At 63.6% G+C, this 14413-nt stretch overlaps 1 protein-coding gene across 1 annotated transcript in view; it reads right to left on the bottom strand.

Annotated features, from left to right (window-relative positions):
* CASKIN1 (CASK interacting protein 1) overlaps positions 1-14413 on the bottom strand; it is a 160192-nt gene that overhangs the window by 37766 nt on the left and 108013 nt on the right. Inside the window, exons 3-6 of the mRNA XM_077828552.1 lie at positions 8819-8916; positions 7791-7936; positions 6815-6910; positions 5787-5917 (exon numbers count right to left, since the gene is read on the bottom strand). Coding sequence (XP_077684678.1) covers positions 5787-5917; positions 6815-6910; positions 7791-7936; positions 8819-8916 — 471 coding nt within the window. The remainder of the gene's footprint in view (positions 1-5786; positions 5918-6814; positions 6911-7790; positions 7937-8818; positions 8917-14413) is intronic.

Below are 14413 nucleotides of genomic sequence, written 5' to 3'. Positions count from 1 at the left end.
TGCCGGAGTAACTGGTGACATTCTCGGACCCGGGCGAGGTTCAGATGAGATGAGCAATGCTCCTTTCCAGCCTTCAACTCTCTGCCACAGCAGCTGGATTATTGAGTGAAACCACCCACAGGCCCAGCTCCAGCCCCAGCTCACTCCTCTCCTCCTCAACAAGAACCCCGCGGGATGCCCGGGTGGCCCAGAGGCTAGAATTCGGTGGCAGGACCTCCTCCCAGCTATGCCGTCAGCCCAGCGTGACTCTCTGAGCTCCAGGGAGAGTTTGCGAAGATGCCAGGGAGAGAAACCCATTGTTCTTCCCTTGGAGAACGCGCTGGCTAGCCAGGAACCCCTGAGCTCCAGCCACCCTCGGGCTGCTGGCTTTAGCAGAGGACACTAGAGAAACGTACACGGAATCCAGGCTCGATTTGCTGGAGACACAAGAACACCCAGCACGGAAAACGGAGCAGCCTCGCTGCAGTGAGCGAGACACAGGACGCAAAGGGCCAAGAGCTCTGTCATTGGAGCGATGGAAGGGGCTGGCGGGGAGGAAGGGAGTTATTTACCCCTTCCCGTAACACATGAACCAGGGGACACTCCATGAAATTAACAGGCAGCGGGTTTAAAACCAACAGAAGGAAGTGCTTCTTCACACAACGCACTGTCAACCTGTGGAACTCCTTGCCAGGGGATGCTGTGAAGGCCAAAGTATAACTGGGTTGAAACAGTAATTAGACACGTTCATGGAGAATAGGTCCATCAATGGCTATTAGCCAAGATGGTCAGGGACACAACCCCACGCGCCAGGTGTTCCTAAACCTGCCAGAAGCTGGGAGTGGACAATAGGGGATGGATCAGTCGGTAATTGCCCTGTTCTGTTCATTCCCTCTGGGGCACCTGGCATTGGCCACTGTTGGAGACAGGACACTGGGCTAGATGGACCATTGGTCTGACCCAGTGTGGCCGTCTGTATGCAGTAGCCCAGGGGAGGAGAAGGTTCTTGGGACAGCGTTTACCAGACTTGCCCCGCTGAGCAGTTACTCGACGAGCAGCCCCGAGGGCATACGCTCCTGTTTTGTAGCCCTCCGTGTGGGCCGGCCCCCCTTTGTGCAGCGGAACACAGGCCATATCTGAGGCCCCGAAACAAGACCTGGGACAGCTCCACCCTAGAACAGGGAGACCCCGGGGTCGCGGGGTGGGGTTGCACGGCTTTTCAAAGTGCCATGTCGCCGCTGGAGCCATTTCGTCGCCCGCCCCAGAAGAGCCGGGGTGGAGCGAAGGCAGGACACAGCTGGGCTCCCTTAGGTCTCGGCCCACCCACCGACTCACAGCGGGGGTCAGACCTGCCGAGGTACCTGGGCTCCGTCTCCCTTGTGCTGCCTAGGAGTGGGGTGCTGAAGTGCCTTTGCAAAGCCCGGGCACCAGGCTGCACCAAAGCCCTGACGGGATGTGATGCCGGAGGCTGCTGCTGGGGAGGGGTGAGCACAGCTCCGGCTAAGCCAGGGACTCAGGACGTCTCCCCCGTCCCATGGCCTGGTTGGACCCGCTCCCCCCGAGACCTGCACCCATGTGCCACAGAAGCTGCCCTTTCCCCTCCAACCGCCCCGGCTGGCAGCAGGCTGCACGCGGCCCCCAGGTGCGGGAGTCAGGGCTCCACCCAGTGACTGGCAAGGGGCACGGGTTTGCTAGAGCGGGTTATTTTCAATGAGCTGCCCAGGCTGTGGAGCTGGCGAGCACCAGTCCGTGATCTCTGTAGAGCAGGCAAAGGAAGAGGGTCGGGCCAGGCCTCAGAGTGAAAGAAACTCTCTCCGGAGGACGCTGCCAGCTGCTCACCCCCCCGCCTCCCCCAGCCTGGCAGCCGTGAGCTGCACTGCACCTCCGCAGGTGAATGCCGTCCGGAGATGCCCAGGAGGGTGGGGAGCTCGGCATTACCACCGATGAGGTCAAGAGTCGGATCCAGCACGACAGCTGCTTCCAGGCTCCGAGATTAGCCACCAGGCTCCGGCGCCTTCCGCTGAGACCTAAATCCTGATTAGAGGGTGTCAAGCCACAGGCAATTTGCTAAATGAATCCAGCAGCCAGGAGAGGCCTTGCCCTCACTCCGCTGCCCCAGGGGGGAAGATGGAGGGGATCCTTCATCCCATTGCCAGCCCTTCACAGGCCCATGATCCCAGCCTAGCAGGTCTCTCCCCACACCAGGGCCATCTTGGGTCACATGGGGGCAGCCGGAGCACGGTATTGCAGCCACTCACAGCTGTAGACGGTGGTGCAGCCTAGAGACACAACAGCCGCCAGCATGCGACACAGCCAGACCGCTCAGATCCAACCTGAGCACCAGCAGGTGAACGGCAGAGCTGGGCACAGAGCCCAGGTGTCCTGGCTCCCAGGCCATGCAGAACGTTGGCCCGATTCTCTCGGCTCCCACTAGGCTCTTGGTCCAGCCCCTGCAGCCATGTGTCTGACGTGCACAACGGAAGCCAGCTCCCAGCTCTGTCCCTGGCTGGCTGGTGACCGTGGGAGAGGCCCTGGGGTGGTGGCAAATTCCTGGCAAACTGGACATCTTTGGGGGCAAAATCTCCACCTGTCAAATGTTTTCAGGTTTTAATTAAAAAAAAAATGGCAACGAGGGTCAGGGTTTGGCAAGTGCACCCAGGTGTTTTCAGTTCCAGGTTTTTGATGAAAACCAGCAAGAATTCAGAAGAAAAATATTTTGCTTTCAGCAAAGGAGAAAATCCTGTCGGGAGCCTGAGACCATGCGCTGGGCGGGGGTCCAGAGGCCCCTGCTGTTTGCCCAGGGACCCAGAAGTCCAGATTCAGAACCCAAGGGGCAGAGAGCAGAGGAAGGGGGAGGACAGTCCATCCCTAAGGCCTCGTCTACATGAAGGAATTGACCAGCAAAGCCATCCCCGAGTGACCCCCCAGCATAGACGTTCTTCTGGAACAGAATCACTTTTATTCTGGAAGAATTACTCTGCTTCCGAGAATTACTCCACTTCTCTTCCGGAATAGAATGTCCACACAGCAGCTAGTCCGGAGTAGCTCTGCCCGTCACCTTCCCCGTGCAGATATTCCCTTTCTAGCATCTCAGTGCAAAACAACAGCATGAATGCTGGGCCACCGGGGGACGCCCGAGACACGGACCCCTGCTCAGTCCCCCCTCCTGGAGAGACCCCACAAGGGGAGGCACTGGGTGTCACTCTCTGGCACCCCGCCCAGGCCAGGGTAGAAACGGGCTCCAAAGAGAGCTCTGGCCAGCCCCTCTGGGCTAGCAGGATGCTGGGGTGGGGGGCAGGGAAGGGAAACCCCCGCTCAGCGTGCAGGTGTGGTTAGAGGTTTCCCCACTTGCATGCACAGCCTGGCCTGGGGGAGGGGCCACGCAGCCCCTGCAGTGAGAGTAGCACTGGGGGAGGGGGGAACCCCCCAGGGCAGCCACCTCCATGGGACTCACAGAGGATTTGCAAGTGGCAGATAATGGGGCTAAGAGGCTGTTCTCGGGCATCCTGTGAGGGCAGGGGCTGGGTGGCTCTGAGAGGCGGGCACCTGGCTGGGGGCCTGGCCTTGCTCTAACAGGTGCTGGGGGCCTGGCCTTGCTCCAGGTGCCCACAGGCACGCGGCTCCTGCTCCGCTCCCTGCCACGGTGGCAAGAGCAGGGGCGGGCGGCAAGCCGTCTGACTTGGGCTGCTCTTCCTCCCACCACCGCAGCCCTGGGCACGGGACCAAACGCCGCTCCCGCAGCCCAAGCATCTCCTCTGCCAGCGGGGTGGCAGCTGGTCCCCTAGGGGGAGGTCCCTGGCACCCTTGGCATGGGGCCCACCCCATTCACAGCTGGCTCCCTTGGGGCTGGTCTGCCACGCGCCCTGCCTTGCGCCCCGGGAGCGCTCCGGCGGGCCAGTGACCCAGCAGCCTGTGCTCTGGGATTGCAGTGAGCTGGAAGCGCCTAGAGCCCAAGGCTGGCGCACGGCACCAGGACTTCGGGGGGTGCTGGGCATCAGGGACGCGTCCCCCAGCCCCTCGTCACACTACCAGCCACGTCCACTACAATGCCACAGCTTCTCCAGCAGGTGGCAACGCTTCAATGAGAAACCTGCACCCGGCCCCCAAGTGCCCAGCCCTGGGGCCTGGCGCTCTCCTCCCCTGAGACCCCCCCGCCAAGGGCCGAGAGCCCCTCACCCTGAGCCCAGTGTCCCGGGCTGGTGTCCCTGGGGGGCAGCAGGGGAGCTCAGCCCCCCACCCTGGGCCCAGCGCCCGGGGTGGGGGGGGAAACGGGGGGAACACGTGAACTCAGCCTCTGTCTGCACCAGGAGCAGGTGCCAGGCTGGATAGGAAATGGCTTTGTGGGGTGCAGCTCGGGGCATGGGGGAGGGGCTCCCAGCCCCCCATCTCCTGGGGTGTGCTTCGCACTGGGGAGTCAGACAGCAGTTAAGCCTCAGGCCAGGTTCGCCGCACTAACAACAGAAACGGGCTTGGAGCTTTTCCACCAGTCCCTGAATTGCACTAAATAGTAAAGCGCCCACAGGCCAGACACGCAGGGAATTAAACGATCCACCAGGGATTCACGCCAAACACCACAGCTCGCTGCAAGGTGTAACCCCTTCCACCCACCACTAAGCATTCTACCAACTCTCCATGCCCCTCCCAGGGCACTGCCAGGGAGACAATCTTACACCCCCTTCCCCAAACGCTCTTCCTGCATCACCGAAAGGCAGCCAGCTCTGGGGTGGAACGCAGCAGCTGTTTAACTGTGCACGGCCACACTGCCCAAGACGTGGGGACAGAAGGGAGGGATCCCGGTGCACACGGCGCGTCAGGAGGCCAAGCCGACCAAGCTGCTAGCACGGACCTTCGCGGAGAGTTGCCAGCGAGCTCGATCCACGAGCCCCGAGGCCGAGACCGTGTGTTCTTGGGCTTTGGACTCTCACCCTGCCACTGCCACTGAACCAGCTGGGTCTGGGCAGGGCCTGGGGCTAACCCCTCATCTGCAGAAACTGCCACGGGATCGCTCTGGGCCCTCCCTGCCGCTCCACCACCACTGGGCCCATGTGGTACATCACTGCCAGCCCTGCCACCTGCACGGCCCCACCTCGCAGCCAGCGGCAGCCTCCCCAATCCTTCTTGCCTGGGGGGGCTGCAGACGCCGCCTGGCAGCCAGGATCCCCGGACTAGGACCCAGACAGGCAGCGCCCTCCCGCCAACCTGCCAGGGTGCTGGGAGCTGCAGCCCTGGGTTCAGACGCCCACTCGTGGCAGCCCCCTGTGACCGACGGGGCAGGCTGTGCCCCAGCCGTGACCAGAGCACTCAGCTCAGCAGGGGAGGACACGCAGCGACCCAGCCCCTGGCGCTAGGAGGGGCCTGGCCCTGGGGGCGCGGCTGCGCGTAAGAGCCCAGCTTGGTGGGTCCTCCAGTCATGAACCTTGTCCCCGGTCCCTGCAGCCAAGGCAAAGTGAGCATCGTCCACGCACGCAGCCCCCCAGAGCTCTCGCCTGCCGCTGCCCGCCAGGATGGGCGACGCGTGCCCCATCTGCCTGCGCCCACGTCAGGAGCCTGACTCCTGCCAGAGGAGGGGTGCGCCCGAGGGGGCAGCGACAAGGCACCTGGGTTCAGCGCAGAGCATGCCAGGGCAGGGGGCCCTGGGCCCCACAGCCGAACGCCGCCAGCCCCATCAGACCAGGGACGAGCCGGGGCCAGAGACCGGAGTCACCAGCTGCCAAGGGGGGGTCTCTCTCCAGCAGCCCCTCCCCGCATCGTCCCCCACGGCGGCGGCAGGGGCCCTCCCCCCGGGGGGGGGGGGGGCTGGCGCTCACCTGATGATGTCGATGTGCCCATTCTTGGCTGCCAGGTGCAGGGGGCTGGTGCCGTTGGGGTCGGTGGCGTCTCCCGGCTTGGGCTCCAGCAGGGCTGTGCACATGTTACTACTCAACAGCAGCTGGACCACCTGGGGCCCCGGAGGCGGAAGGGAGACGTTTCAGAGACGGCTCGGCTCCCCTGGCGATGCAGATCCCCGCCCGCGGGCGGGACGCGGCCCAGCGACACAGTGCAGAGAGCACGGGCTGGGCCACCCCCCCCCGGCACCAGACCCTTGGGGTGCAGCGACGCCTTGAACCGGATTCCCGGGGCAGGGCCCGGGCCGGACCGCAGGGCAGGGCGGCTGTTTACGGGTGGGCTGCTGGCCACGGACAGGCTGGCGTCTTTCAGCGAGCCGGAGAACGTTCCGCACTGGCCAGGAGAGCCCGGGCAGGAAGGTTTGTAAAGCATCAAACTACCCCCCGTTCCTTCTGAGCCCCCGGGGCTGTTTGCCAGGCGGCCTGGCCCACCGCCCCCAACCGAATGCTGCCCCTGCCAGGGGAGCAGCCCTGCAGCCCGGAGCCAGCCTGCCCTGCGGCTCCCGGGACACACTGTGCTCCGCCCTGCCTTTGGGAGCCACCATCAACAGGTCAACTCACCTCCCCCGGCCCCCTGGGGGCGTCCCAGCCCCTGGCTCCCTGTGCCCCCCGCCCCAGGCGCTACGTGCCGGCTGCGGGAATGCAAGGGAGCATTTTCTCAGTCTCAGCCAACGTGGAGCAGGAGGGACACTGGATCCTGCCCTGCGTCTCCCCAGTGTGACTCCAGGGCAGTTGGGGAGTGAATCCAGATTTCCCCTCCTGGAAGTGAGAGCAGGATCCCGGGAGTGGAGTGGGACCCCGGGCAGGGGCAGGGCGAAGCTCCCCACGCACACGCAACCCCAGCCCTGCCCAGGGAGGGGGTTGCCAGGCCAGCTGAGCCCTGCAGCAGATTCCACTGGCGCTGCTGCCCGCGACGTCGAAAGGGGGCTCAGGCGTCTGGACGGACTTACCCCGACCCGGCCAAACTCACACGCCAAGTCCAGGGGCGTCTTCCCGCAATTGTCCATGATGCACGGATTGGACTGGTGCTGGAGCAGCATTTCCGACTGCGGGGCGGACAGAGAGGGTGGAGGTCAGCACGACGCCCCACAGAGCTGGCATAGCACACAGAGCCCGGCCCGCCCCTCGGGGCAGGGGCATCAGGGCAGCTCCAGCCAGGGCAGGAACCAGTCCAGAGTACGTGGCACCGCCCCAGGCTGCCCGCTGGGGACTGCACTCTGACGCTGGCTTGGCCGGTGCCCCCCAATCCCTGCCCGCAGCCCCCTGCTAGCCCAGCCCTGGGCCCCCCCACAGCTCTGCCAGTGCCCCTCAATCCTGCCCCACAGCCCCCTGCTACCCCAGACTTCTTGAAATGCCAGTTACGCCAAACTGAAGGGTGATTCTGTGATAGGGAGAAATGTCCTGCCAGGACGAGAATGAGACCAACCAAGCTCACCGACGGGTGACCAGCTGTGATACATGTGGCCAGGCCTCCACCCCAGCTGCTATCCCAACTCACCCTTCAGTCCCCTGCCCTCTGGCAGGGGCACACCCCCTCTGCCCCTTGCTATGGAAGGACACACAGAGCGCCAGCCAGCCAGCGCCTACTGCCCATGTGAGCAGGAGCCTGGGCAGGGCCCAGCAACGCAGCCGCCCGGCCCGCTGGCCAGCGCTCAGAATGCCCCAGGGAAGAAAGTTGGCTCAGGGACGGGCAGCTGAGCACATGGTCTTGGCCAGCCCCCGGGTGCAGGGTCCCCTCCCAAGATGCTCCCCATCCTCCCACACCCTCAGCGTCCCTCATGCTGCGGAGCTGCTGCCGGTTGACCCCGCCATCAGCACGCCCGGCCAGTGCCAGCCCACCCGGTCCTGGCCCGGCGCACAGCTCCCACCTCGCGGGGGCAGTGGACCAGGCCCCCGGGGGTGGCCAGCGAGCCCAGCCCCCCTTACCACGTCATAGTGGCCATGCTGCGCCGCCAGGTGCAGGGGGATCTGCCCCTCGTCCGACTGGACGTTCACGGACGACCCGGCTTTCAGCACCATTTTCATGGGCTCCTTCTTGCCTTGCCAGGCAGCGTAGTGCAGGGGCCGCATCCCTGCAGGGGCGGAAGGGGAATGGCCGGCTGAGCAAGAGGTGCCCCCCCAGCCAGCAACCCGGCCGCAGCCCGCACGGGAGGCCTGGCTGAGTGGGCGCCTCCCACCTCCAGCCCTGTCCAGGGTGGAGCCGACAGAGCGGCTGCCCCCAAAGGCGTGGCGTGGCCCCGGGATCTGCGCTGCTCCCGTCCAACCCCCAGCGGGCCAGGGCCAGGGCCAGGGCCAGGAGTGGAAGTGACCCGCTGGGGGGTGACACAGCAGGGAGAGGAGGGGGCCAAGCGCAGGAGAGGCAGCTGGCAGGGGCCCAGCGGGATCTCAGCTCCCCCAGCTTCAGGAGCTGCTTGCCCATCGCAGACCCCTGCAGCGTGTCAATGCCCGCCCTGGTTCTGGCCTTGATCCCGCGAGGCCTCATGCAGTGAGGGGTGCGTGTATGAACAGAGGCTGCATGGGGGCACGTGCCAGGTCAAATGCCTCCAGCCCCCACCCACTCCCTTACTCTCCATGGGGCAGGATGGGGCGGCCGAAGAGACAGGTTCTGGGCAGTATCCCCCGTAGGGCTGGTGGGAGCCCAGGAACTGCTCCCAGCCAAGGCAGAGTCAGGCTTCCCGGCGAAGTACCCGTGTGCTGGGGGTGAGGGCATGGGCACCGGACAAGCCCTGAGCTCCCTACCAGCCCCAGCGGTGGGGTCCCTCCAGCAAGCTGGCTGCCCTGCTCTGTGGCTAGGGGTCTCTGGGGCATCAGGCTGGCAGCCTGGAGAGCCTACGGCCCTGCTGGGAGCAGCCGGATGGGCACGGCCCGGGCCCCACTGCTGTGACCCGGCCAGTTACAGAGCTCACTGGGGTCACCCTGGGCTCCCAGCCCCCAGCAGGGACCCCGGCACTTGCCTTTATTGTCCTTGATGTCCACGGCGGCCTGGGCCTCCAGCAGCAGTGAGATGAGCTCTGTGTTCCCATTGAGAGCGGCGTGGTGCAGGGCCGAGAACCTGGGGAGACAAGGCACAGGGTGAGGCCGCGACCCCCGCCCCGGGGTCCCAGCTAGGGCAGGAGGGGCCCAGCACCTCGGGCACAGGTTAGTGCATTAGCGCCAAGAGGATGTTTCTGAGGGTCTGGGGACCCCACCACCCTCGCAGTCAGCCCCTTCCCCATGGAGTGCAGCACGAACCACCCACAGCCCAGGCCTACAACAAGGGCTGGATACACAGAGAGGGAGACGTGGGGTTCGCTCTTCGGTGAGGAACTTGATTGAGATTTTCCCCTGGGTTACAGCAGCAGGGCCCCGCCTGGGGAGACCATCCACAGCACAGCTCAGCTGGAAGGCAGCACTGGGTTTCTGGGGAGACCCTGGGGGGTCCAGGTTTCCCAAGGGCAGGCAGGTCCAGGCAGTGGGATCCCAGGCAGTCAGTGACCCAGGGAATCGCTGCCACCACAGGGCAGGGAATCTGCTTTTTCACTAAACTCTTCCCTCTTTCCCCCCACCCCCCGGGATCGGCACCCAAATCTCCAGCCAGGCCTGCAGTTGACCATATGTCTTGGACCAAGAACCCAATGGGACTGAAAAGCAGTGCAGCCTAGTGCACAGAGCACCGGCCTGGGATCTAGGGGGCCTAGGTTCTCTTCCAAGCACCAGCCTGCTGGGTGACCTTGGGCAAAGCCCTTCATTGCTCGGTGCCTCAGTTTCCCTCTCACCCTTTGCCTGTTTGGACCATCGGGGCAGGGGCTGTGTGTGCGTGCTGTGCCCAGCACAATGGAGGCCCCATCTTGCCTGGCCTCTAGCTGCTACTGAAATATAACCAATCAGCCAGGAGCTTTCCTGGGTCCCAGATCTTTTGCTCCAGCCACTGAGCCCTGCAGCCTCTCCAGCTACGAGACCGGGTGTGCTGGGTTGCGTGTGGGGCAGCCGGACGCTGAGCCGAGCAATCCAGGCTGCAAGGGAACACGGGCAAGGCGCTGCTCAGCCCTGCCCATCCAGGCTCATCGGGAGAAAGCAGGACAGGCGCTGACCTACTTGCTTCTGTAAACAACCCAGAATCCTCTGCGCCACCACAATGTTCTCCGGCTGCCTGCGTCCCACCGCGCACAGCCCCTTACCCGGGAAGAGGGGTCTGGGTAACCGGCTGCACCCCTGCCCCCTGCCCCGGGGTGCTGCTCGCTGGAGCGGGGAGTCAGGAGGAACCATTATCCATCACCACCCGGAGGGCAATAACCCCTCCAGCTCGCTCTCTCCTTGCCACTGTCTACGACACACAGTTTTAACAGTGAGGTTAGCCACTGGAACAGTTCGGGGGGGCGGCTGCATCTCTCAATCAAGACGGGACGTCGGTCTCTCTCTACGGGATCTACTCGCTCAGAAGTTCTGAGTTCAAAGCAGGACTCGCTGGGGGAGATCTAGAGCCCTTCTGAACATACGGGCCCCCTCTGGCCTTCCCATCACTGAGTCAATTCTCCCTACCGTCCCCCTGCAAAGCCACGGAGCAGGGAGCGTGGGCACCACAGAACTGGGCTGTAACCAGCAACACGGGCGCCCCTATGGCAGGAATAGCGGGTCCCAACAGTGACCGTGCTCAGCTGCATGATTCCAGATACACCCCCCCAGAGATGGCAGCCGCTCCCACCCTGCTCCCTAGGAAACCTCCACCATGGGGCCTTCGTTCTCCTGCAGCCCAGCCCCACTGCAGCAGGAAGCTACTGTCTGCTGGGAGCTGATGGGCTCATGCCATGCAGAGGAAAGCCGGGGACCCCCAGCAGGTGGGCAGGGCCCACGTTCCCATTCTCCTCTGGAGGTGTCTCTCCCTCCTCCCCCACCCCGGAGCATCCCACCTAATCCAGCCTGGCTGGCTTTTGAGTTAATTTTTAATGAAAATGCCTGTAACTTCTGCAAGGAGCGCGGGCGCTAATCCTGCCAGCTCGGGAGCGTCGTCGCAGAGCAGGGTGGCTTTGAGCAAGGCGGGCCTCCCACAGGAAGGAGCAGGGCAGTGCTGCCCAATAGTGCTGGCAGACAAGAACTCAACTGCAGCCGGGCAGTACCGTCACCTCCATTTCACAGCTGGCAAAACCGACGTACGGGGGGGGGCGGGGGTGTGATCTGCCTAGGGTCACATAGCCAGTGTGCAGGAGAGCTGGGAAAGAACCCAGGAGTCCTGACACCCAGCCCCGGCACTAACCACTGGACAATGGTCCATTCTAGGAGAACCCCGCTCCTCTCCGCTGTGCATTACAGCAAAGGGGTGATCTCAATCTCCAGGCCGAATCACAAGCCAGACCCTGCCCCAGCCCGCAGAGTGACCCACGCGCCGGCCCATTAGCAGGGAGCGCGGCAGGTGCTCGGACACAGCAGTGACAATGGTGCGACGAGCGAGCTGGACGTGACATTTCCCATTCACTCCCGCTGCCAGCCCAGCTGACCAGCCACTGCGGAGAGCCCTGGGGACGGAGGCTGCCTCTACGTATCCCTACAGCAGCTGCCCTGAATGCCCCGGGCTGCTTGCAGGAGAACTGCGCTGAGGGGCCTGGCCAAAGCTCCCTGCCCATTCACTGCAGCACAGGATGGCGTTCAGATCTGCCTCCAACTCCAGCCAAGCCCAGGGTCTGAGTGTCCCTGGGGGATCCCATGGCACCGATGAGAGGCCCCTTCTGTCTGAATCCCTCTGAAGAGCCACCCAGCACCTGAGCTTCTGGCTCCTCTGACCAGACAGCCAGCAAGGCACAGCGCAGGGCACAGAGAGTGGGAGTCAGCCAGGATCCGTGATCACATGAACACTGGGGGGCGCTCTGGCTCCTCTGGGGGCTGGAACAGAGAGGCTCAGGGGTTCAATCCCCCGCTACTGGCGACCCACCGAGGGGCCTGTAGTACTAATAATCCAGAGGCCACGAGAGACCCAGATAGCAACCCCTGGCCGCGTCATTTACACGGGAGGCAGGCACTGTGCTCCCCATGGCCAGCCCAGCATTGCCACAGCAGACTGCCCTGGGGGGCCAATCACTAGGAAGAGGCGAAGGGAATCAATAGGAACCAAAGCGAGCAACTCAATGGGAACCCCTGCCCGGAACCTACCCAGCTCCCTGATTTAGTTCTCCAGCGGTGCCTGCCCACACCCCCCAGCACTGCAGCTGGGCCCAGGTCTGCCTCAGTGCCCTCCCCGCCCTGCCACCCCCCCAGCAGGCTGCAGCACCTCTCCACGCAGAGCAGGCTCCTTCATCTGCACCGCTGGATGCTGCAGCCAGCCTGCTCCTTCCCCAGCAAGGCTCTCATCTCTCCTGTCTCTCTGCTGTGGGCTTCTGATCCAGAGCACGGCAGGGTGGGAAAACCCCGCTAGGTCATGCAGTCCCCAGGGAGCCAGCCCATGGCCGTTCCTGCCAGCAGAGCCCACAGTCACAGGCCGGGGGGAGGGGGAAGTAAAGAAGCCGGGCGGCTTTTGCAGCTATTCGTTTTCTGTTCAGCTCCAGCTCCCCAGCGTCTCTGTTGGCCCTGCCTGCTCCAGGCAAACCTGTGTGCGCAGCTCTGGAAGGGTTAGGAGTTACCTGGCAAAGGCAGAACAGATTGCATCCGTTCAGCTCCAAGGGATGAGAGAAAAACCCAATGTACCAGCTTCCGTGCTGCTGCTGTCAGGGCACACCGGCCTCCCTGAGCCACTTGCTGGCCATCTTTCAGGGCTGGGGCTGGCCCACCGGGCTGGGGGAGATGGGCGACAGCCACGGCCGTGAGCTCTATGCTGTCTGCATGAAGCCCAGACTCATGCAGAAACCAACATTTGTCCCCAGGGAGTTCACTGCAGGAAGGCTTGGGGCATTTCCCTAAAGCACCGCGGGAGATCCCAGATCGACCCGGCCTGTAGAGGGCTTTGGAGGGTGGGGTGAGCGTGTCTCTCTGTGCCGTGGGGCTATCTGGGGCTGTGTGCCTCTAACTTTGTTTCTAGAAAAAAAAAAAAAAAAAGCTCTGAAAGGTGGTTTTGGAAAGGGCTGCCCACCCCCCAGGGCTCCAGCTCCCCGGCTCATGCTGCCGCCCCAGGCATGGAGAGCCACCTGGCGCCACCTCCCACCCCGTCCTCTGCCCCGCCAGGGCACTGTGATCTCAGAGAGGTATATGGGGGAGGAAGCAGAGTCCAGGCTGCTACTGATGCTACAGAGAGCAGGGGACCGGAAGATTCGGCTGCGAAGGAGAGAACAGGGCAACAGACAGCCCTGAGCACTGGCCTTTGAGCCTCTGGATTTCCATGCCCCTGCCCAGCAGCGCTGCCTAGGACCATGTGTGCGCACGCTATGGCCTGCGATGCTGCCTGGCACTGTCTGCGCTGCGGGATGCAGCTGAAGATCCAGCTCAGGAGCTGTCGGGGCTCAAACAGAGCCAGGCCAGATGCTGCTCATGGAAAGGAATCCGTGCCCTGTGGAGGCGTCTCGCGGTCCCCGCAGCCACTCAGACGCTGCTCCGAGCGGGAACAGCCAGGCCCAGAGCAACAGGAGCCATGCTTGCTCGACAGCGTAATGAGGAGCGCGAGGGAGAGGGTCTCCTCCCCACGTCCACAGGTCCAGAGCGCCTGCAAGCCAGCCGGGCGCAGTCAGCCAGGGGCCCAGCCTGACCCTTCCCCGGGCCTGAGCTCCAGGCTGTGCACTCCCCCTTTCCAGCCTGTTGCCGCTAACATCTGGGGCCAAGCATCCCCCCGTTAGCTGGGTCACTGAAGGCTGCGGGTGGAACACAGACCCCTGCCTACAAAATATCCCCGGTCCCTTTCCGATGGAGTTACTGGTGACAGTGCAGGTGGCCTAGGAAGCCTCAGACCGACTGCGAGGCCAGGCAGGCTTGCGCCATTATTTACAGGGAACCTACCTCGGAGGAAGCCCGGCCTAGAAGGGAGCGCCGGGGAGTGGAGACAGAACACCTGGGCTCTAGTCTGTTTTCAGACTAAGCTTTTGGGGATAGAGGCTGTGTCTTCCCAGGTGCGGGTAGCATCTAGCCCAGGCGGGGTTTCCACAGCAGGCAGCCCCAACTTGTGGAACTGCAGCTTGTTCTAGCCCAGGGCTTTGGAGTCAGCCAGAGGCCAGGGGCTGGTTTCAAGAGCAGTTTAGGCAGCGCTGGCTTCGAAGGGAGAGAACGTAATTGTAACCGGTAACTTCTCGACATCCTGTGCCCATTTTCCAGACCACGCAGGCCCGGTCTGAGGGAAACTCGGCAGAGCATTAAATCCAGCCCACGGGACTGGAGCCAAGCCTGGCTTTTCATTCCACCGGTGTCTGCATAACTGATTTGGTACGAATCATGTGGCCATTCCACTGAGGCCCATTAGATACAAGGCCCCGCACCCTGCATTCCCCAGGGCAGGCAGCGCTCCCCTCTGCCGTCCACCGAAAACTCAGGGGACACAGTGCCAGCTAGAGGAGTCTGTCTGGGGGTAACATGGAAACTGGAGGTTTTGGAAACTAGTTTCCCCCCCGGCTGCTCGAATGCAACAATTAGCAACCCCGCTTCCCAGAGCAGCTCATGAAAGC

This window comes from Eretmochelys imbricata, chromosome 10, assembly GCF_965152235.1.
Source record: "Eretmochelys imbricata isolate rEreImb1 chromosome 10, rEreImb1.hap1, whole genome shotgun sequence".
Lineage (NCBI taxonomy): Eukaryota > Metazoa > Chordata > Testudines > Cheloniidae > Eretmochelys > Eretmochelys imbricata.
The sequence above is the reverse complement of the archived record's forward strand: the minus strand, read 5'-3'. Positions and strand labels throughout refer to the sequence as shown.